The sequence below is a fragment of the Nerophis lumbriciformis genome, linkage group LG22 (assembly GCF_033978685.3).
Source record: "Nerophis lumbriciformis linkage group LG22, RoL_Nlum_v2.1, whole genome shotgun sequence".
Classification (NCBI taxonomy): Eukaryota; Metazoa; Chordata; class Actinopteri; order Syngnathiformes; family Syngnathidae; genus Nerophis; species Nerophis lumbriciformis.
In genome coordinates this window covers 14,420,836-14,446,458 of record NC_084569.2, presented here as the reverse complement: position 1 = coordinate 14,446,458, position 25,623 = coordinate 14,420,836, and the positions used below count along the sequence as shown (strand labels likewise).

At 40.5% G+C, this 25,623-nt stretch overlaps 1 protein-coding gene across 1 annotated transcript in view; it reads right to left on the bottom strand.

Moving 5' to 3' along the window:
• coro7 (coronin 7) overlaps positions 1–25,623 on the bottom strand; it is a 360,770-nt gene that overhangs the window by 232,078 nt on the left and 103,069 nt on the right. The window contains exons 8-9 of the mRNA XM_061974176.1: positions 4,501–4,584; positions 518–600 (exon numbers count right to left, since the gene is read on the bottom strand). Of these exons, the coding sequence (XP_061830160.1) occupies positions 518–600; positions 4,501–4,584 (167 nt within the window). The remainder of the gene's footprint in view (positions 1–517; positions 601–4,500; positions 4,585–25,623) is intronic.

The following is a 25,623-nucleotide window of genomic DNA, read 5'->3' as shown; positions in this document are numbered from 1 at the left end:
GCCTTTTGTCTCCATTGGCTATCGCTGTGGTTTATGGAGAGTATCATTAAAAGGAATTGGGGTGGTTCAATAAAACAGAATACTTTTCTCCGGTCCTCGGCAGCCTTGTTTGGAAAAATAAACAGTGCAAACTGAATAAGCAGGACCCGATCGGGGTAGAAGTGTCGATGTGTCTACTGCGGTCGCCTGAGCCGTCACAGCGGTTATGAATAGAAAGTATGCAGCGTGCACACATTCACAAGACAAGCATTGGTGTGTATCTGAGACCCGGGAAATGGCCGGAATGTGGAGGTGCAGTGTCACAGCTACGGGGGGTCCGCATTGCTGTCGTACAGCTTAAAGAAACCTTACACTGTGATGACACCTCCTTCTATGTACCACACACATACAGTCCACGTGCCAAATAACACACATGCGTAAGGACACACTCAAGTGACCTCACTCAGGATGAAGAGAGTTGAGGGTCATGACTTTTTTTTTTTTTTTTTTAGTGGTTGCACATAGATGCAGTACTTACCCACTGGATGGGCCAATGGTAACGGAGCTCAATGAAGAAGACAACTTCCTGCTGTCCCAGAGCTTCACCTCTCCGCTACGCATCTGCACGCAGAAGAGACGCAAACTGAACAAGTCGCAGATGATAAAACTTTTACACAATATCCTACTTGATTCCAATGATCTAATAATGCAGATTACAAACATTAGACTTTTTAATGCGCCAGTGTTCGACCAATCACAATCATCGTTACAGGATCATACAATGGTCATATTCAAAGCTCCTCTCCTGCACTCGTCACTCCACCGGCTGCAATCAATCTGAAATCAGCGCACCTGTCGGTGATGATCTTCCTGGTCTTCTTAAGCCTGCACAACCTGCCATCCCTGGCCGGAATATAGTTTCTCGATAGTGAACCTGTTTTCCTTCCGTTGCCCTGGTTCTCGACTGCCTCCCTTGTTTCTCGCCCCCGGACTATGACGTTTCTCTCTGCCCCACGGACCTCTCGCGGATCTTGGACACCTTTTGCCTTGCCCTCTTTGGACTTGTCAGCTTCCTCATCCAACATCACGGTAATACACAACAGCTAACTACACACATAGCCTATCACCACTGACTCTTGGGTTTTGTCACACACTCCATTTCCTTAGTTTAGTTTGTATTGTTTTGTATTATTATTATTGAATACCATCTATCCATTTTCTACCGCTTATTCCCTTCGGGGTCGCGGCGGGCGCTGGAGCATATCTCAGCTACAATCGGGCGGAAAGCGGGGTACACCCTGGACAAGTCGCCACCTCATCGCAGGGCCAACACAGATATTATTATTATATATATTTGCTATATATATATATATATAATAAATAATCTTAAAGCTATATATATCCCCTGGTGTCTGTTGCCGTCATCTCCTCTCAGCAAACATAACAAATATACATTTAAAAAAAAACTAAAAAAGATTTTGTGATGCTCAAAAATATCGATGAAATTATAGTAGTATCGACTAGATACGCGCCTGTACTTGGTATCATTACAGTGGATGTCAGGTGTAGATCCACCAATAGGGTTTGTTTACATTTTGACGCCAGTGAGCTACGGTGTGTAGTGAAGCATGTTTAGCTATTCGTCGTCCTGCAGGGATGATACTTGTAAGAAACTTACTTTATTTGTCGCCATGGAGGCGAGGATTAGTGATTTAGAAGTAGCTAAAACACTCCATTGATCATTGATTCCAATGATCTAATAATGCAGATTACAAACTTTTTAATGCGCCAGTGTTCGACCAATTACAATCATCGTTACAGGATCATACAATGGTCATATTCAAAGTCCTCATGTGCCCCGGACGTATTTCCTGAGTTTATAAGCATAATATACATTAAAAAAAAACGAAAAATGATTTTGTGATGCTCAAAAATATCGATGCAATTATAGTAGTATCGACTAGATACGCTCCTGCGCTTGGTATCATTACAATTACAATCATTATGATAGTGTTGGTCTAATATGTGGATTTTAAACATGATGCTTTGTTATTAGACTTGACTCTTATTATGTATGTTTTCTAATAACTACTTCGCATTTTTGGCCCAATATCCAACTACATTGTAGCAATCCAATATTTACATTTCAAACGTGATGCTTAGTTATTAGACTCGCCTCTTACTTTGTAAGTTTTCTACTAATTACCAAGCATTTTTGTACAACATCCAACTAAATCCAACTCCTCTTCCTCCTATCCGGGAAATCGCAAAAAAGCCGCTGCCTGACCAGGGCTCAGAAAATCTGTAGAGACTCCTCCCATCCCCACCAAGGACTGTTCTCACTGCTGGACTCTAGAAAGAGGTTCCGCAGCCGCCGTAGCAGAACCTCCAGGTTCTGTAACAGCTTCTTCCCTCAGGCCATAAGACTCTTGAACGCATCACAATAATCCCCTCAATTCCCCCCCAAAAAACGGATTAACTCACTGGAATATAAAGACAATATAACATACATCCATAAACATGGATGCATATGCAAAAGTGCAATATATTTATCTGTACAGTAATCTATTTAATTATATCTGCACCTTATTGCACGAGCTAATGCAACGAAATTTCGTTCTTATCTGTACTGTAAAGTTCAAATTTGAATGACAATAAAGGAAGTCTGAGTTTAAATTGTAGTGATCTAATACAGTGGAATCTCAAATTACAATCCATACATTAGGCTAACTTTCTGATTTACGACCCACAGACCAAATAAAAATATGCTTTGGTGTACGAACCTTGTCACAGTGTATGACATTTTCTTCCACTCATTATGTGCCTTGCAGTGCAGCCATTTTGTGTCCGGCAGCACATCCATTGTGGTCGGCTTGATCGATCTCCGGTGCTGACTCAGTCAGTACAATGTTGCTGTTAGCTTCTGTACTAGTTCTGTGCAATTTAGTTGGTTTTTTTAAGCCTTTTTAGAACCTTTTTCTAGTTTTGCTAGCTGAATTTGAGTCCACTGGACAAACAATGTGTGGTTTGAAACATTCAGGGAGTATCTACAGCATTATTCTTTCTTTGGCTGCACGCCAAGGAGATTAACTAACAAGGCAAAGTGGAGCCTCCCTTGTTTCTCGCCCCCGGACTATGACGTTTCTCTCTGCCCCACGGACCTCTCGCGGATCTTGGACACCTTTTGCCTTGCCCTCTTTGGACTTGTCAGCTTCCTCATCCAACATCACGGTAATACACAACAGCTAACTACACACATAGCCTATCACCACTGACTCTTGGGTTTTGTCACACACTCCATTTCCTTAGTTTAGTTTGTATTGTTTTGTATTATTATTATTGAATACCATCTATCCATTTTCTACCGCTTATTCCCTTCGGGGTCGCGGCGGGCGCTGGAGCATATCTCAGCTACAATCGGGCGGAAAGCGGGGTACACCCTGGACAAGTCGCCACCTCATCGCAGGGCCAACACAGATATTATTATTATATATATTTGCTATATATATATATATATAATAAATAATCTTAAAGCTATATATATCCCCTGGTGTCTGTTGCCGTCATCTCCTCTCAGCAAACATAACAAATATACATTTAAAAAAAAACTAAAAAAGATTTTGTGATGCTCAAAAATATCGATGAAATTATAGTAGTATCGACTAGATACGCGCCTGTACTTGGTATCATTACAGTGGATGTCAGGTGTAGATCCACCAATAGGGTTTGTTTACATTTTGACGCCAGTGAGCTACGGTGTGTAGTGAAGCATGTTTAGCTATTCGTCGTCCTGCAGGGATGATACTTGTAAGAAACTTACTTTATTTGTCGCCATGGAGGCGAGGATTAGTGATTTAGAAGTAGCTAAAACACTCCATTGATCATTGATTCCAATGATCTAATAATGCAGATTACAAACTTTTTAATGCGCCAGTGTTCGACCAATTACAATCATCGTTAGCTCGTGCAATAATAATTTTATTTTTAATTCCTAGTCATTGTCGCAACCTGGCTTTTTAGGTAAACGATTTTTGTAATTTCAAACTGAGTGCACTACGGGGCTAGTGACAGTGTGTGCGCATGTGTCGGCAGGGTGGCTACATAAAGTACGAGGACACTTCAGCTAGTTGTTGTTTCGACTTGGTTATAAAATAGAAAGTTGATCCATCACTCTCTTGTTGTGTTCAAAATGTACAAACTTTTAGTAAAATATGGACTTTTGTCTAGGCCAGAATGCATTATTTATATTTACATGGTTTCTTAAGGAGAAATTTCTTCAATACACAAACTTTTCTATTTGTTTGTAAATCAAGGTTCCACTGTATGTAGGTTTTAAACATGACTTTATTATACCGTTATTCATACTTTATCTACACATACTGTATTATAGTCCACAATCTTCTGAATGGTCTGGGACACATCCGTCACGTCTGCTTTTCAAAAGTCTCCGGAAATGTATGTTTGATCAAAACCAGCATCCAAAATCGTATTATTTGATGGGGAAAAAAATAATTTTCTTACCCTATCAAAGCCGGTGGTAAACAGGAGGTCATCTTTGGCCCACAAGGTGCGGGAATCTTTGTTGTTCTGAAGGCAGGTGGCGCTCTGTGAAACACAAACAACCTCTTGATCTTGTCTTCTCTTGAAATCTCTACAGCAACTGAGACGACTTGTTAAAGATAGTTGATGAGTGACAAGATGGAAGACAGACAGAGATCCCTGTCTTTAGACAGAACAGGACTTGTTCTATGAAAGCCAAGCTTGTTTTTTTTGTGTGTGTGTTCTTTAAAGGTTAGCTCTGCCTGGTGTGTAGCTTACATTACAAACCTGTGACATTGTGTCTTGATGGTACACACAAACTCAGGTAGGTTGTCAAAACAGCGTTGCTGGGCTTGTTTTAATGGGTGTTTTTTTTACAAGTTATGAAAAGTCATTTATTTAAGAACAGTCTGTGGATGTTCTCATTCATTCAGTCTATTGTAATCTCAGGGCATTTAATCGATCGCTGCTGGACTGATTGGTTTGTCTTAGGCTATATCTACACTAAGCCGGATAACCACTTAAACCAGGGGTCGGCAACCCAAAATGTTGAAAGAGCCATATTGGATCAAAAATACAAAAACAAATCTGTCTGGAGCCGCAAAAAATTAAAAGCCATATTACATACAGATAGTGTGTCATGAGATATAAATTGAATTAAGAGGACTTAAAGGAAACTAAATGACCTCAAATATACCTACAAACGAGGCATAATGATGCAATATGTACATATAGCTAGCCTAAATAGCATGTTAGCATCGATTAGATTGCAGTGACCAAATATGTCCGATTAGCACTCCACACAAGTCAATAACATCAACAAAACTCACCTTTGTGCATTCATGCACAACCTTAAAAGTTTGGTGGACAAAATGAGACCGAAAAAGAAGTGGCATAAAACACGTCCTAGAACGTCGGAGAAAGTTATACATGTAAACAAACTAAGGTGAGTTCTAGGACCGCCAAAATTAGTAGGACAAAACGGCGCTCGCCAAATACTCGAATCAGTGAAGCTGACAGTGTGCTTTATAACAATTAGGGAGGTTTGTGTCATGTTTGTCCTCCTACAGAAACCATATTAAAACAAAACTTTTTTTTTTTTCCTGTCATCTTTTTCCTTTTTTCATACATTTTTGAAAAAGCTCCAGAGAGCCACTAGGGCGGCGCTAAAGAGCCGCATGCGGCTCTAGAGCCGCGGGTTGCCGACCCCTGCCTTAAACGAATAATTATTTAGCCCCGTTTCATCCACACTAAACCATCGTTTAAGGTCCCCCTCCTTGGATAATTTTTAACACGGGTAAGTGCGCCATGTATTTCTTGAATCTCCGGTAGCCACTTTGGGAAGGCCCGGAGGTTGGGTCTTGGGCGCAGTTGGGTGTTCCAACAGGACAATGACCCCAAACACATGTCAAAAGTGGTAAAGGAATGGCTAAATCAGGCTTGAATTAAGGTTTTTTAGTATGGCCTTCCCAAACTCCTGACTTAAACGTGTGGACAATGCTGAAGAAACAAGTCCATGTCAGAAAACTAACAAATTTAGCTGAACTGCACCAATTTTGTCAAGAGGAGTGATCAAAAATTCAACCAGAAGCTTGTGGATGGCTACCAAAAGTGCCTTATTGCAGTGAAACTTGCCAAAGGACATGTAAGCAAATATTAACATTGAATAGAATAGAACAGAATATATGTTTATTGTCATTGTACATTGTACAACGAAATTGCAAGCAAACTAATTTAGTGCAAATTCGTAATGACACATAAAAACATAAGAACATGGTACTCAGATAAATAGATAAACAATTATACATAAAATACCAAGCACACAGCTCACATGCACAGTCATTCTTTTGTATGCCTCAAGCGACACTATTGCTCTCGGGTAAAAAGTGTTCTTAAATCTGTTTTTCCGGCATTTTCCATCCATCCATCCATCTTCTTCCGCTTATCCGAGGTCGGGTCGCGGGGGCAGCAGCCTAAGCAGGGAAGCCCAGACTTCCCTCTTCCCAGCCACTTCGTCCAGCTCCTCCCGGGGGATCCCGAGGCGTTCCCAGGCCAGCCGGGAGATATAGTCTTCCCAACGTGTCCTGGGTCTTACCCGTGGCCTCCTACCGGTCGGACGTGCCCTAAACACCTCCCTAGGGAGGCGCTCGGGTGGCATCCTGACCAGATGCCCGAACCACCTCATCTGGCTCCTCTCGATGTGGAGGAGCAGCGGTTTTACTTTGAGCTCCCCCCGGATGACAGAGCTTCTCACCCTATCTCTAAGGGAGAGCCCCGCCACCCGGCGGAGGAAACTCATTTCGGCCGCTTGTACCCGTGATCTTGTCCTTTCGCGTAGATCGACCGGTAAATTGAGAGCTTTGCCTTCCGGCTCAGCTCCTTCTTCACCACAACGGATCGATACAGCGTCCGCATTACTGAAGACGCCGCATCGATCCGCCTGTCGATCCGCCTGTCGATCTCACGATCCACTCTTCCCTCACTCGTGAATAAGACTCCGAGGTACTTGAAGTCCTCCACTTGGGGCAAGATCTCCTCCCCAACCCGGAGATGGCACTCCACCCTTTTCCAGCATTTTATTGTCCTGTATCTCCTGCACCTGGGCAGCAGTTCAAAAAGTTTATGTCCGGGGTGAGATGGATCCCTTATGATTAGGGATGTCCAATAATATCGGACTGCCGATATTATCGGCCGATAAATGCTTTAAATGTAATATCGGAAATTATCGGTATCGGTTTCAAAATTATCGGTATCTGTTTCAAAAAGTAAAAAGTATGACTTTTTAAAACGCCGCTGTGTACACGGACGTAGGGAGAAGTACAGAGCGCCAATAAACCTTAAAGGCACTGCCTTTGCGTGCCGGCCCAATCACATAATATCTACGGCTTTTCACACACTCACAAGTGAATGCAAGCATACTTGGTCAACAGCCATACAGGTCACACTGAGGGTGGCCGCATAAACAACTTTAACATTGTTACAAATATGCGCCACACTGTGAACCCACACCAAACAAGAATGACAAACACATTTCGGGAGAACATCCGCACCGTAACACAACATAAACACAACAGAACAAATACCCAGAACCCCTTGCAGCACTAACTCTTCCGGGGCGCTACAATATACACCCCCCGCAACCCCTTAGCCCCCCACCTCAACCCCGCCCACCTCAACCTCCTAATGCTCTCTCAGGGAGAGCATGTCCCAAATTCCAAGCTGCTGTTTTGAGGCATGTTGGAAAAAAATAATGCACTTTGTGACTTCAATAATAAATATGGCAGTGCCATGTTGGCACTTTTTTCCATAACTTGAGTTGAAGTTGTTCTCTTATTTTGGAAAACCTTGTTACATTGTTTAATGCATCCAGCTGGGCATCACAACAAAATTAGGCATAATAATGTGTTAATTCCACGACTGTATATATCGATATCGGTAATTAAGAGTTGGACAATATCGGGATATCGGCAAGAAAGCCATTATCGGACATCTCTAGTTATGATGTTTTGGGCCTTTTTGAGGTACCTGACACTGTACGGTTCATCTAGGGAGGGGAGAGAGCCGCCAGTGATCTTCATGGCAGTTTTTATGACCCTCTGAAGTGCTGTTCGTATACTTTTGACCCAGCAGATTTTGGACCAACAAGTATGTGCTCCAATCACTCTATCACAAAAAAAATAAGTGTTGTAGAAATTATTGGAAACTCGAGACAGCCATGACATTATGTTTTTTACAAGTGTATGTAAACTTTTGACCACGACTGTAAAAGGAACTCAGGAGCCACTTTAGTGTCATTCCCAGACCGCCAGTTGAATAGCCTTGCTCTACAGAGAAAGAAGTGACCAGAAAAATCCCCCAAACATACACTGCAAAAACTGAAATCTAAGTAAGATGAAATATCTCAAATAAGGGTGATATTTGCTTATTTTCTGTCTGATAAGATAATTCTTCTCACTAAGCAGATTTTATGTTAGAGTGTTTTACTTGTTTTAAGGGTTTTGGTCCTAAATGATCTCAGTAAGATATTACAGTTTGTTGCTGAGATTTGATGACCTATATTGAGTAAAACATGCTTGAAACTAGAATATCAACTGTTGCAAAGCTGTGTCATAAACACTCACAAGTATAAAAGTAATAATTTCTTATTCCAAGCATGAAAAAAAAAAATCATGACTTTGACACAATTGTGTCTCATAATTAAAACAGATGACAGCCAAATGGACTTTGCTGTTTTATTTTCAATGAAACAATAGAAAATACGTACTCATATAGTAGTACAGTTGGCACAGTACAGTAAACTGACAGTTAATATTTAAACATTTAACATTTCTAACAATTTTGAACAGAAATAGTTCATGCACATTCAGATGAATTCTTCAAAATTACAATTAAAACATTTTTGGCCGGGGGCCGGGCTGTATATATGCGCACTAATTGACTGAAAGAACACGCACTTGGCGCGATGATGTCATGTTGTTGATGGAAAAATTCATTTTTAGACAATATGATTTAGCCTGAGCGGCTAGGAGACCCAGAGAGTAACAAGCGGTTGCCTTGTTGCCTTTCCATTAAGAACAATAAATTAGTTTTTAGTATAAGTTTGCTGGTTTCAAGAAATGTAATGCCGAGCGCATATCATGATGTCAAGATAATGGCACTAGCATTTACTTCATTTAAGAATATTTTTCAACAAATTAAACAAAAAGGTCTCTTTTTTTTTTTTCTACCAAAAAAAGTGCACTTGTTATTAGTGAGAAAATTCTTATTTTAAGGTATTTTTGGGTTCATTGAGGTTAGCTAATTTTACTTGTTTTGGAAAGTCTTGACAAGCCAAATTTTCTTGTTCTATTGGCAGATAATTTTGCTTAGTTCAAATAAAATACCCCTTATTTTTATTTATTTTTTCTTGAACACTGACTTTTTGCAGTGTATACATAATCACACAACTGAAACCTTAAGTCTAATACTGGGATTTTTCACAAGCCTTGGCGTCAGTAGTTTCCATCTAACAGGAGCCTCCAACTAAATGACATATTATGGTGCAGGATTGCGAGGAGCGTGGCTGGACATCAGTAGCTTATTCGCTAACAACCTCTCTCACGGGTATGCAGCCTCGTTTTTCATGACGCTAATAAACGGCAGCAGAAGGGGGGGGGGGAATGCAGAACGTTGCCAAGTTGGACTCAGGGTTAGGAGCTACTCGTGCTAGGGTTCTGCACACACCAATTCGTGCACAGCAAAAGGCCATGGGCTTGGTTTTGATTTCAATACCACTTCCTCTGTTCTGGTCGTGGTCCAGTTGTATTCGTGGTTTTGACGCCTTCACTTTCGAGGCACGCTTCTTTCTCTGGTAATGCACTCAATACGCATGTGTGCAATAAAAAGGTTCTAAGGACACGAGACAATGGTGGTAATGTTTTCTCTCGTGGTGCACAGAATGTGTGTTTATAGGCGTAAAACCAGATTTATTGCTCTAAACAAAAACTTCAAGCTAACGACAAATCCCCAGTCCGAAGATCAAATGTACACTTGTGTTTCTTGCCTTGTCTGAAGAGCACCCGAGGTGACAACCGCTGGATTTTATGCAGATGTTCTCTGGCTTTGTGTGTACTCGAAGAGGGATTAGCAAACATTTTACTGATGTGGCTCTCAGTGAATAAATGAGTCTTGTACTGAATACACACCCAAGATGGGTTGTCATCCAACGGGCAGCCACTGTGGCTTGAGAAAATAACTTCAATTGACGACACCACGCCATGAGTCAGATGAGTAATAGAAATAGGCCAAACAGCTCAATTTTTGTTTCAGCTGACATCACTGGCTGCAAAGCATTGCATTTTCAAATACAACAATGAGTATAGGAGTGTTATGTGTGTGAATATGTGTAAATAAATGAACACTGAAATTCAAGTAGTTCTTTTATTTATATATATATATATATATATATATATATATATATATATATATATATATATATATATATATATATATATATATATATATATATATATATATATATATATATATATATATATAAGAATTTCAGTGAATTCTAGCTATAAATATACTCCTCCCCCTTAACCCCGCCCTGCTTTTCAGGTGGAATTCTTTCCCATTCTTGCTTGATGTACAGCTTAAGTGGTTCAACAGTCCGGAGTCTTCGTTGTGGTATTTTAGGCTTCATATTGCGCCACACATTTTCAATGGGAGACAGCTCTGGACTACAGACAGACCAGTTTAGTACCCGTACTCTTTTACTATGAAGTTTGGCATTGTCTTGCTGAAATAAGCAGGGGCGTCCATGCGTTGCTTGGATGGCAACATATGTTGCTCCAAAACCTGTATGTACCTTTCAGCATTAATGGCGCCTTCACAGATGTGTACGTTTCCCATGCCTTGGGCACTAATACACCCCCATACCATCACAGATGCTGGCTTTTGAACTTTGCGCCTATAACAATCCGGATGGTACTTTTCCTCCTTGTTCCGGAGGACACGACGTCCACACTTTCCAAAAACAATTTGAAGTGTGGACTCGTCAGACCACATAACACTTTTCAGTCCATTTTAGATGAGCACGGGCCCAGCGAAGCTGGCGGCGTTTCTGGGTGTTGTTGATAAATGGCTATGGCTTTGCATAGTAGAGTTTTAACTCGCACTTACAGATGTAGCGACAAACTGTAGTTACTGACAGTGGTTTTCTGAAGTGTTCTTGAGCCCATGTGGTGATATCCTTTACACACTGATGTTGCTTTTTGATGAAGTACTGCCTGAGGGTACGAAGGTCCATAAAATCATCACTTACGTACAGTGATTTCTCCAAATTCTCTGAACCTTTTGATGATATTACGGACCGTAGATGGTGGAATCCCTGAATTCCTTGCAATAGCTCGTTGAGAAATGTTGTTCTTAAACTGTTCGACAATTTGCTGACGCATTTGTTCACAAAGTGTTGACCTTCGCCCCATCCTTGTTTGTGAATGACTGAGCATTTCATGGTAGCTGCTTTTATACCCAACCATGGCACCCACCTGTTCCCAATTAGCCTGTTCACCTGTGGAATGTTCTGAATAAGAGTTTGATGAGCATTTCTCAACTTTTTCAGTATTTTTGCCACTTGTGCCAGCTTTTTTGAAACAAGTTGCAGGCATCATATTCCAAATGAGCTAATATTTGCAAAAAATTAAGTTTTCCAGTTCGAACGTTAAATATCTTGTCTTTGCAGTCTATTCAATTGACTATAGGTTGAAATTAATTTGCAAAACATTGTATTTTGTTTTTATTTACGATTTCCACAACGTGCCAACTTCACTGGTTTTGTACTTGTGCAATGATAAAAAAAAGTATCCTTGTATACTCCTTCCATCCTTCCTTAATTATAACCCCTTACACTGCGAACTGTTTGTTTTAAATTAGCATCAGTGACGCATGAACTACGTTTGTTGGACTTAAACATGATAGTCTATCTAAATGCAGAAAAATGCAGGTTTTCCACAATACAAAGGACACAGATGTTTTGCAGCTATTATGCACTCACATCGGCCAATACTGAATTCCCAAAGCCAACTGAACCAAGCGTATGTCTGTTTAATATTGGCTGCAACCATCTTTTATAGTCGGCTTTGTGTATAAAGTATCATCACTTACAATTACTCCTGAAAGGTTTAACAATGCTTCCAAGGCAACTTAGAAAACACTCAAACACGTACAGTCGCGATCAAAAGTTTACATACACTTGTAAATAAAATAATGTCATGGTTCTTTTGAGTTTCCAATAATTTCTATAACTCTTATTTTTTTGTGATAGAGTGATTGGAGCACATACTTGTTGGTCACAAAAAACATTCATGAAGTTTGGTTCTTTTATGAATTTATTATGGGTCTACTGAAAATGTGAGCAAATCTGCTGGGTCAAAAGTATACATACAGCAATGTTAATATTTGGTTACATGTCCCTTGGCAAGTTTCACTGCAATAAGGCGCTTCTGGTAGACATCCACAAGCTTCTGGTTGAATTTTTGACCACTCCTCTTGACAAAATTGGTGCAGTTCAGCTAAATGTGTTGGTGTTCTGACATGGACTTGTTTCTTCAGCATTGTCCACACATTTAAGTCAGGACTTTGGGAAGGCCATTCTAAAACTTTAATTCTAGTCTGATTTAGCCATTCCTTTACCACTTTTGACGTGTGTTTGGGGTCATTGTCCTGTTGGAACATCCAACTGCGCCCAAGACCCAACCTCCGGGCTGATGATTTTAGGTTGTCCTGAAGAATTTGGAGGTAATCCTCTTTTTTCATTGTCCCATTTACTCTATATCAGTGGTTCTTAACCTTGTTGGAGGTACCGAACCCCACCAGTTTCATATGCGCATTCACCAAACCCTTCTTTAGGGAAAAATAAAATGTTGGTTTTTTTCAAATTCAAGACAAAGTTATATGTTTTTGGCAACACTTTAGTATGGGGAACATATTCTAAGTAACATAGACTTAATTTATAGTTATTTGGTTAGGGTTAGGGTTAGAGGGTTAAGGCCAGGGTTAGAGGGTTAGGGTTATAATAAGGCCATGCCGAATAAGGCATTAATAAGTACTTAAAGGGGAACATTATCACCAGACCTATGCAAGCGTCAATATATACCTTGATGTTGCAGAAAAAAGACCATATATTTTTTTAACCGATTTCCGAACTCTTAATGGGTGAATTTTGGCGAATTAAACGCATTTCTATTATTCACTCTCGGAGCGATGACGTTGTGACGTCACATCGGGAAGCAATCCGCCATTTTCTCAAACACCGAGTCAAATCAGCTCTGTTATTTTCCGTTTTTTTCGACTGTTTTCCGTACCTTGGAGACATCATGCCTCGTCGGTGTGTTGTCGGAGGGTGTAACAACACGAACAGGGACGGATTCAAGTTGCACCAGTGGCCCAAAGATGCGAAAGTGGCAAGAAATTGGACGTTTGTTCCGCACACTTTACCGACGAAAGCTATGCTACGACAGAGATGGCAAGAATGTGTGGATATCCTGCGACACTCAAAGCAGATGCATTTCCAACGATAAAGTCAAAGAAATCTGCCGCCAGACCCCCAGGAAAAGAGAGCGGATGAGGGTATGTCTACAGAATATATTAATTGATGAAAACTGGGCTGTCTGCACTCTCAAAGTGCATGTTGTTGCCAAATGTATTTCATATGCTGTAAACCTAGTTCATAGTTGTTAGTTTCCTTTAATGCCAAACAAACATACCAATCGTTGGTTAGAAGGCGATCGCCGAATTCGTCCTCGCTTTCTCCCGTCTCGCTGGCTGTCGTGTCGTTTTCGTCGGTTTCGCTTGCATACGGTTCAAACCAATATGGGTCAATAGCTTCAGTTTCTTCTTCAATTTCATTTTCGCTACCTGCCTCCACACTACAACCATCCGTTTCAATACTTGCGTAATCTGTTGAATCGCTTAAGCCGCTGAAATCCGAGTCTGAATCCGAGCTAATGTCGCTATAGCTTGCTGTTCTATCCGCCATGTTTGTTTGTGTTGGCTTCACTATGTGACGTCACAGGAAAATGGACGGGTGTATATAACGATGATTAAAATCAGGCACTTTGAAGCTTTTTTTAGGGATATTGCGTGATGGGTAAAATTTTGAAAAAAACTTCGAAAAATAAAATAAGCCACTGGGAACTGATTTTTAATGGTTTTAACCCTTCTGAAATTGTGATAATGTTCCCCTTTAATAATGACTCGTTAAGAGCCAATATGTTACTAATTTGCATGTTAATAAGCAACTAATTAATGGTGAATATGTTCCCCATACTAAAGTGTTACCATGTTTTATTACTGGTGCACAAAATGAACCGTGCATGAACATCACCTTGTTCAAAGAACAAACCCAACACAGTGCATAAACTCACAACAAATTACACACCTGCAAATCAGTCTGACTTCTGCTGTTGCCGTATCCGTAATACGCCGATAGGGAGAAGTTTTTATTTACACGATGAGTCGGGTGTGTCTTGACGTCCGCCGAACCCCTGAGCCCGACTCACCGAACACCTAGGGTTCGATCGAACCCAGGTTAAGAACCACTGCTCTATATAAAGCACCAGTTCGATTGGCGGCAAAATAGGCCAAGAGCATAATACCACCACCATGCTTAATGGGAAGAATGGTGTTCCTGGGATTAAAGGCCTCACCCTTTCTCCTCCAAACATATTGCTGGGTATTGTGGCCAAACAGCTCAAATTTTTGTTTCATCTGACATCACATGGACGAAGATAAGACCTTCTGGAGGAAAGTTCTGTGGTCAATTCAACCAGAAGCTTGTGGATAGCTACCAAAAGTGCCTTATTGCAGTGAGACTTGCCAAGGGACATGTAAGCAAATATTAACATTGCTGTATGTATACTTTTGACCCAGCAGATTTGGTCACATTTTCAGTAGACCCATAATAAATTCATAAAAGAACCAAACTTCATGAATGTTTTTTGTGACCAACAAGTATGTGCTCCAATCACTCTATCACAAAAAAATAAGAGTTGTAGAAATTATTGGAAACTCAAGACAGCCATGACGTTATGTTCTATACAAGTGTATATAAACTTTTGACTTTTAAGAAACTAACTTTATTCACACCACAGAACTTTCCTCCAGAAGGTCTTATCTTTGTCTATGTGATGTCAGATGAAACAAAACTTTAGCTGTTTGGCCACAATACCCAGCAATATGTTTGGAGGAGAAAAGGTGAGGCCTTTAATCCCAGGAACACCATTCCTACCGTAGTATAAGTATAGTGGTGGTAGTATTATGCTCTGGGGCCTGTTTTGCTGCCAATGGAACTGCTGCTTTCAATGGTACAATGAAAAAGGAGGATTACCTCCAAATTCTTCAGGACAACCTAAAATCATCAGCCCGGAGGTTGGGTCTTGGGCGCAGTTGGGTGTTCCAACAGGACAATGACCCCAAACACACGTCAAAAGTGGTAAAGGAATGGCTAAATCAGGCTAGAATGAAGGTTTTAGAATGGCCTTCCCAAAGTCCTGACTTAAACGTGTGGACAATGCTGAAGAAACAAGTCCATGTCAGAAAACCAACAAATTTAGCTCAAGTGCACTAATTCTGTCCTTGCCAGAAGCTTGTGGATGGCTACCAAAAGCGCCTTATTGCAGTGAAACTTGCCAAGGGACATGTAACCAAATATTAACATTGCTGTATGTATACTTTTGACCCAGCAGATTTGGTCACATTTTCAGTAGACCCATAATAAATTCATAAAAGAACCAAACTTCATGAATGTTTTTTGTGACCAACAAGTATGTGCTCCAATCACTCTATCACAAAAAAAGTTGTATAAATTATTGGAAACTCAAGACAGCCATGACATTATGTTCTTTACAAGTGTATGCAAACTTTTGACCACGACTGTATCTAGGCCTTTAAATCTGCTAGATCCATACAATGAAAAGACATCAAGTTTTGCCATTACGTCATCCCTCAGGCCTCAGATAGGACGCTCCACTGCTGAATGCAAATAAAGCTGACCTCACAGCTATACATGCTTGGCAGGTGACACGGCCATAATGTCATCATCCCCCTCGGATCAGAAGACTCACGCTGCTGCCAGTCGGCGTTACGGAAGATGGATGGAACATTAGCAGGTTCCTCACCTCTTATAACCTCTTATAACAAAGCCACGTCTCGGTTTAAAGTCAGACGACCGCTGACTCTCGAGGGCAGCCAGAGGACACAAAAGCATCTGGAGCTGTGCGTATACATACACATGTTGCCAAACAGTATATATCCTCTCTACTCATAAATCTCAGCTGAAGTCCCGTTTTGGTGGGGAGGGGGACGTCCTTGCACGAGAACCCTTGGAAATATTCAAAGAAAAACAAAGAGGATGAAGGAACAAAGGGAAAATGAATGGAATCAAAATGAACACCTTTATAGATACGGTCTGATATGACTGAAAATGACATTTTTGGCACCGCCTTTGGAAGACATGCTAGTATACATAAAACATACATCCTTCAAGTTTAGAACCATGAGACAAATGTTTAATGACTTATTGGACTAATAGTTGCTACGCCCTTCATGTTTTTCAACCAATATTATACATTTGAGTGTAGGCTAGCGCAGTAAAGACAACATACAATACAAATCAGTGTTCTCCAACCGGGGACCGATTGGTACCGCGGACCGATTGGTACCGGGCCGCACAAGAAATTAAAAAATAAATAATTTATTTATTTTATTTTAATTTCATTTTTTGTATTAAATCAACATAAAAAACACAATATATATATATTATATATCAATACAGTCTGCAGGGATACAGTCCGTAAGCACACATGATTGTATTTCTTTATGAAAAAAATAAAAAAATTAAAATTAAAATAAAATAGAAAAAATAACCCCCCCGGTCCGTGGGACAAATTTTCAAGTGGTTCGCAGCTACAAAAAGGTTGGGGACCACTGATGTAAATTATATACATTTGGCCGATGATGTACCTTTTAATACTATCTCAATACTGTGATAATTAGTGTTGTCCCGATACCAATATTTTGGTACGGGTACCACAATTATTTTGATACTTTTCGATAAAAGGGGACCACAAAAAATTGCATTATTGGCTTTATTTTAACAAAAGATCTTAGGGTACATTAAACATATGTTTCTTATTGCAAGTTTGTCCTTAAATAAAATAGTGAACATGCAAGACAACTTGTCTTTTAGTAGTAAGTAAACAAAGGCTCCTAATTTAGTCTGCTTCAAGTTTAGAACCATGAGACAAATGTTTAATGATTTATTGGACTAATAGTTGCTACGCCCTTCAAAGACGTTTTGCTGGATTGCGGCCATGTTTTTCAACCAATATTATACATTTGAGTGTAGGCAAGCGCAGTAAAGACAACATACAATATGAATCAGTGGTCCCCAACCGGGGACCGATTGGTACCGGGCCGCACAAGAAATAAAAAAAATTAAAAAAAATTATTTAAATTTTTTTTTTTTTTAATTAAATCAACATAAAAAACACAATATATACATAATATATCAATATAGATTAATACAGTCTGCAGGGATGCAGTCCGTAAGCACACATGATTGTATTTCTTTATGAAAAAAAAAAATAAATAAATAAAAATAAAATAAAATAACCCCCCCGGTCCGTGGGACAAATTTTCAAGCAGTCCGCAGCTACAAAAAGGTTGGGGACCACTGATGTAAATGATACACATTTGGCCGATGATGTACCTTTTAATACTATCTCAATACTGTGATAATTAGTGTTGTCCCGATACCAATATTTTGGTACGGGTACCAAAATTATTTTGATACTTTTCGATAAAAGGGGACCACAAAAAATTGCACTTTTGGCTTTATTTTAACAAAAGATCTTAGGGTACATTAAACATATGTTTCTTATTGCAAGTTTGTCCTGAAATAAAATAGTGAACATACAAGACAACTTGTCTTTTAGTAGTAAGCAAACAAAGGCTCCTAATTATTCGGTAACATATTGTGTCATTTTACTTTCTATTACTTTGTCAATATTATGAAGGAAAAACTGTAAAAATGGATTATTAATCTACTTGTTCATTTACTGTTAATATCAGGTTATATTTTATGTTTTAACATGTTCTATCTACACTTCTGTTGAAATGTAAAAATCACTTATTCTTCTGTTGTTTGATACTTTACATTCGTTTTGGATGATACCACAAATTTGGGCATCAATCCGATACCAAGTCGTTACAGGATCATACATTGGTCATATTCAAAGTCCTCATGTGTCCAGGGACATATTTCCTGACTTTATAAACATAACATACATTTTTTTTTAAATGAAAGAAGATGTGATGCAAAAAAATATCGACGTAATCATAGTAGTATATACTAGATACGCTCTTGTACTTGGCATCATTACAGTGGATGTTAGGTGTAGATCCACCAATGGCGTTTGTTTACATTTTGACACCAGTGAGCTACGGTGTGTAGTGAAGCATGTTTAGCTATTCCTCGTCCTGCAGGGATGATACTTGTAAAAAACTAACTTTTCATTAAAAAAACACCACTAGCAGAAAACTGGTGGTCGGGACTTTGGGAAGGCCATTATAAAACCTTAATGCGAGCCTCATTTAGCCATTCCTTTACAACTTTTGACGTGCGTTTTGGGTCATACACCCAACTGCGCCCAAGACCCAACTTCCGGGCTGATGATTTTAGGTTGTCCTGAAGAATTTGGAGGTAATCCTCCTTTTTCATTGTCCCATTTACTCTCTGTAAAGCACCAGTTCCATTGGCAGCAAAACAGGCCCAGAGCATAATACTACCACCACCATTCTTGACGGTGGGAATGGTGTTCCTGGGATTAAAGGCCTCACCTTTTCTCCTCCAAACACATTGCTGGGTATTGTGGCCAAAGAGCTAAATTTTTGTTTCATCTGACCACATAACTTTCCTCCAGAAGGTCTTATCTTTGTCCATGAGCTGTTTGGCCACAATACCCAGCAATATGTTTGGAGGAGAAAGGTTGAGGCCTTTAATCCCAGGAACATCATGCCAACCGTCAAGCATGGTGGTGGTAGTATTATGCTCTGGACCGGTTCTGCCAATGCCAATGGAACTGCTGCTTTCAATGGGACAATGAAAAAGGAGGATTACCTCTAAATTCTTCAGGACAACCTAAAATCATCAGCCCGGAGGTTGGGTCTTGGGCGCAGTTGGGTGTTCCAACAGGACAATGACCCCAAACACATGTCAAAAGTGGTAAAGGAATGGCTAAATCAGGCTTGAATGAAGGTTTTAGAATGGCCTTCCCAAAGTCCTGACTTAAATGTGTGGACAATGCTAAAGAAACAAGTCAATGTCAGAAAACCAACAAATTTAGCTGAACTGCACCAATTTTGTCAAGAGGAGTGGTCAAAAGTTTACATACACTTGTAAAGAACATAATGTCATGGCTGTCTTGAGTTTCCAATCATTTCTACAACTCTTATTTTTTTGTGATAGAGTGATTGGAGCACATACTTGTTGGTCACAAAAAACATTCATGAAGTTTGGTTCTTTTATGAATTTATTATGGGTCTACTGAAAATGTGAGCAAATCTGCTGGGTCAAAAGTATACATACAGCAATGTTAATATTTGGTTACATGTCTCTTGGCAAGTTTCACTGCAATAAGGCGCTTTTGGTAGCCATCCACAAGCTTCTGGTTGAATTTTTGACCACTCTTGACAAAATTGGTGCAGTTCAGCTAAATTTGTTGGTGTTCTGACATGGACTTGTTTCTTCAGCATTGTCCACACATTTAAGTCAGGACTTTGGGAAGGCCGTTCTAAAACTTTAATTCTAGTCTGATTTAGCCATTCCTTTACCACTTTTGACATGTGTTTGGGGTCATTGTGCTGTTGGAACACCCAACTGCGCCCAAGATCCAACCTTCAGGCTGATGATTTTAGGTTGTCCTGAAGAATTTGGAGGTAATCCTCCTTTTTCATTGTCCCATTTACTCTATATCAGTGGTTCTTAAGCTTGTTGGAGGTACCGAACCCCACCAGTTTCATATGCGCATTAACGGGACCCTTCTTTAGTGAAAAATAAAATGTTTTTTTTTTCAAATTCAAGACAAAGTTATATATTTTTGGTAACACTTTAGTATGGGGAACATATTCTAAGTAACAGAGACTTAATTTAGAGTTATTTGGTTAGGGTTAGGGGCAGGGTTAGAGGGTTAGGGTTATAATAAGGCCATGCCGAATAAGGCATTAATAAGTACTTAATAATGACTAGTTAAGAGCCAATATGTTACTAATTTGCATGTTAATAGGCAACTAATTAATGGTGAATATGTTCCCCATACTAAAGTGTTACCATGTTTTATTACTGGTGCACAAAATGAACCGTGCATGAACATCACCTTGTGCATAAACTCACAACAAATTACACACCTGTAAATCAGTGTGACTTCTGCTGTTGCCGTATCCGTAATACGCCGATAGGGAGAAGTTTTAATTAACACGATGAGTCGGGTGTGTCTTGACCTCCGCCGAACCCCTGAGCCCTAGGGTTCGATCGAACCCAGGTTAAGAACCACTGCTCTATATAAAGCACTAGTTCGATTGGCGGCAAAATAGGCCAAGAGCATAATAGACCCCAAACGCACGTCAAAAGTGGTAAAGGAATGGCTAAATCAGGCTAGAATTAAGTTTTTAGAATGGCCTTCCCAAAGTCCTGACTTAAACGTGTGGACAATGCTAAAGAAACAAGTCAATGTCAGAAAACCAACAAATTTAGCTGAACTGCACCAATTTTGTCAAGAGGAGTGGTCAAAAATTCAACCAGAAGCTTGTGGATGGCTACCAAAAGCGCCTTATTGCAGTGAAACTTGCCAAGGGACATGTAACCAAATATTAACATTGCTTTATGTATACTTTTGACCCAGCATATTTGCTCACATTTTCAGTAGACCCATAATAAATTCATAAAAGAACCAAACTTCATGAATGTTTTTTGTGACCAACAAGTATGTGCTCCAATCACTCTATCACAAAAAAATAAGAGTTGTAGAAATGATTGGAAACTCAAGACAGCCATGCCGTTATGTTTTTTACAAGTGTATGTAAACTTTTGACCACGACTGTATATGTATGACTGCGGTTTATAGTTCAGTAAGGTTAATATATAGAAAATGTTTTTTTACTCAAATTTAGTGGGTTGGGCTTATATACCGGTGCCCTCTATAGTCCAGAAAATACGGTAATATTCACAGATCAATTGATACATATTGAGAAAAACATGCTTAAAAAAATGCTGATTCAGCACCTTTAGCCAGATTTGCACCGACATTTAATGTGTTCTTCAAAAGGACAACTGGTTCGTGACTTGGAAAAAACATGCCGACAATCTGCTCAAGTCATCAGGCTCACAATATGAAAACAGAGGAAATGAAGTCACATCAGCACAGGTGTCTGCATGATCTGGGAAAACCACGGACAGGAAAATAAAGTAAAGAAGAGAATGTGATTATCCAGGCAGACGAGAGTGCAGACAAAAGGGAAGTGGACGTCTGTCTGATCAGATGATTATGGATTATTTTAATATCCTCTGCCAATGTACACAAATGATCGCTCCATCTGCTTATGTCATCTATTCCGACCCCCATCTCCTCCCTCCGTGCACTCCTTTCCTCAGGTATTTCACTACTGGACGTCCTGAAGACAAAATGTGTTCCCTGTGTCACTTGCAGGGAATGTTTCTTCACCCACCAGGATGAGTATCAGGTGTCTGTGTGCACATCTGGGAACAATCACAACCTCTGTATCTCTCTTGCAGACTCTCTCTTTTTGACTTTGCTGGTAGTTGTGTATGAGCTCAGGGGGGTTGTTTGGAAGTAGAACGGCAGCAGGGAAGAGACGGCTTCACTAAAAAATGGAAAATTGATCCATTTGTTTGTTTTTGTTGATGTGTTTGTCTGCCACCGGCTCACTGCATAACAGATGTACAAACCCCGTTTCCATATGAGTTGGGAAATTGTGTTAGATGTAAATATAAACGGAATACAATGATTTGCAAATCATTTTCAACCCATATTCAGTTGAATATGCTACAAAGACAACATATTTGATGTTCAAACTGATAAACTTTTTTTTTTTTTGCAAATAATCATTAACTTTAGAATTTGATGCCAGCAACACGTGACAAAGAAGTCGGGAAAGGTGGCAATAAATACTGATAAAGTTGAGGAATGCTCATCAAACACTTATTTGGAACATCCCACAGGTGAACAGGCAAATTGGGAACAGGTGGGTGCCATGATTGGGTATAAAAGTACGGTAGATTCCATGAAATGCTCAGTCATTCACAAACAAGGATGGGGCGAGGGTCACCACTTTTGTCAACAAATGCGTGAGCAAATTGTTGAACAGTTTAAGAAAAACCTTTCTCAACCAGCTATTGCAAGGAATTTAGGGATTTCACCATCTACGGTCCGTAATATCATCAAAGGGTTCAGAGAATCTGGAGAAATCACCGCACATAAGCAGCTAAACCCGTGACCTTCGATCCCTCAGGCTGTACTGCATCAACAAGCGACATCAGTGTGTAAAGGATATCACCACATGGGCTCAGGAACACTTCAGAAACCCACTGTCAGTAACTACAGTTGGTCGCTACATCTGTAAGTGCAAATTAAAACTCTCCTATGCAAGGCGAAAACCGTTTATCAACAACACCCAGAAACGCCGTCGGCTTCGCTGGGCCTGAGCTCATCTAAGATGGACTGATGCAAAGTGGAAAAGTTTTCTGTGGTCTGACGAGTCCACATTTCAAATTGTTTTTGGAAACTGGGGACGTCGTGTCCTCCGGACCAAAGAAGAAAAGAACCATCCGGATTGTTATAGGCGCAAAGTTGAAAAGCCAGCATCTGTGATGGGGGTGTATTAGTGGCCAAGACATGGGTAACTTACACATCTGTGAAGGCGCCATTAATGCTGAAAGGTACATGTACAGGTTTTGGAGCAACACATGTTGCCATCCAAGCAACGTTACCATGGACGCCCCTGCTTATTTCAGCAAGACAATGCTAAGCCACGTGTTACATCAATGTGGCTTCATAGTAAAAGAGTGCGCATACTAAACTGGCCTGCCTGTAGTCCAGACCTGTCTCCCATTGAAAATGTGTGGCGCATTATGAAGCCTAAAATACCACAACGGAGACCCCCGGACTGTTGAACAACTTAAGCTGTACATCAAGCAAGAATGGGAAAGAATTCCACCTGAGAAGCTTCAAAAATGTGTCTTCTCAGTTCCCAAACGTTTACTGAGTGTTGTTAAAAGGAAAGGCCATGTAACGCAGTGGTGAACATGCCCTTTCCCAACTACTGTGGCACATGTTGCAGCCATGAAATTCTAAGTTAATTATTATTTATTAAAAATAAAGTTTATGAGTTTGAACATCAAATATCTTGTCTTTGTAGTGCATTCAACTGAATATGGGTTGAAAAGGATTTGCAAATCATTGTATTCCTTTTATATTTACATCTAACACAATTTCCCAACTCATATGGGAATGGAGTTTGTAGAAAGGTGGTGAAATACTGTATTTACTGTAGTTGTTAGAATGTGTGTTTGATAGCAGGATTAGTCATTTTGTACTTGACAGGTTTCCAATACATTTTGGAAGGTAGAGACTAGAGATGTCCGATAATATCGGACTGCTGATATTATCGGCCGATAAATGCTTTAAAATGTAATATCGGAAATGATCGGTATGGGTTTCAAAAAGTAAAATGTATGACTTTTTTAAAACGCCGCTGTACGGAGTGGTACACGGACGTAGGGAGAAGTACAGAGCAGTTGCGTCTCCCAGCCATACTTGCCAACCCTCCCGATTTTCCTGGGAGACTCCCGAAGTTCAGTGCCCCTCCCGAAAATCTCCCGGGGCAACCATTCTCCCGAATTTCTCCCGATTTCCACCCAGACAATAATAATGGGGCGTCCCTTGAAGGCACTGCCTTTGCGTGCCGGCCCAGTCACATAATATCTATGGATTTTCACACACACAAGTGAATGCAACGCATACATGGTCAACAGCCATACAGGTCACACTGAGGGTGGCCGTATAAACAAATTTAACACTGTTACAAATATGCGCCACACTGTGAACCCACACCAAACAAGAATGACAAACACATTTCGGGAGAACATCCGCACCGTAACACAACATAAACACAACAGAACAAATACCCAGAACCCCTTGCAGCATTAACTCTTCCGGGACGCTCAAAGTAAAGCCGCTGCTCCTCCACATGGAGAGGAGCCTGATGAAGTGGTTCGGGCATCTGGTCAGGATGCCACCCGAACGCCTCCCTAGGGAGGTGTTTCGGGCACGTCCGACCGGTAGGAGGCCACGGGGAAGACCCAGGACACGTCGGGAAGACTATGTCTCCCGGCTGGCCTAGGAACGCCTCGGGATCCCCCAGGAGGAGCTGGACAAAGTGGCTGGGGAGAGGGAAGTCTGGGCTTCCCTGCTTAGGCTGCTGCCCCCGCGACCCGACCTCAGATAAGCGGAAGAAGATGGATGGATGGATGGGTTGATATCCGAATCAGTAATTAAGAGTTGGACAATATCGGAATATCGGATATCGGCAAAAAAGCCATTATCGGACATCTCTAGTATAGACCAGTGTTTTTCAACCTTTTTTTTTGAGCCCAGGCACATTTTTATGCGTTGAAAAAATCTGGAGGCACACCACCAGCAGAAATCTTTAAACAACGAAACTCAGTTCACAGTAAAAAGTCGCAATTGTTGGATATGACTTTAAACCATAACAAAGCATGCATCACTATAGCTCTTGTCTCAAAGTAGGTGTACTGTCACGACCAGTCACATCACGCCCTGACTTATTTTGAGTTTTTTGTTGTTTTCCTGTGTGTAGTGTATTAGTTCCTGTCTTGCGCTCCTATTTTGGTGGCCTTTTTTTTTTTTTTTGGGGGGTATTTTCCTGTAGTAGTGTCATGTCTTCCTTTGATCGATATTTCCCGCATCTACTTTGTTTTAGCAATCAAGAATACTTCAATTGTTTTAATCCTTCTTTGTGGGGACATTGTTGATTGTCATGTCATGTTCGGATGTACATTGTGGACGCCGTCTTTGCGCCAGAGTAAGTCTTTGCGGTCGTCCAGCATTCTGTTTTTGTTTACTTTGGAACCAGTTCAGTTTTACTTTCGTTCTGTATAGCCTGTCAGGTTTTGTTGGTGACGAACCCCAAGATGCAGAGATGACGATAGGCATTGAGCGGGAAAACATTATTTAATGTCCAAAAATATAAAGAAAAAACACAAACCAGGAACTAGGAACAGGAAACAGGATGCCAGGGAAACAGGAACTGGAAGACGAGGAACAAAAGGACAGCAAGCTACAAACAGCTACAGAATATATCTTACCGCTACCGCATCCAGCTACACTGACATCGACAAGTAGGAATGACAATAATCCAGCACAGACTGGATGGGAAGGCAGATTCAAATAGCAGCTGGCTGATTGACACCAGGTGTGGCCCGGTGCCAATCAGCCACAGCTGAGGGGAAAAAGCCCTCAGGGAGAC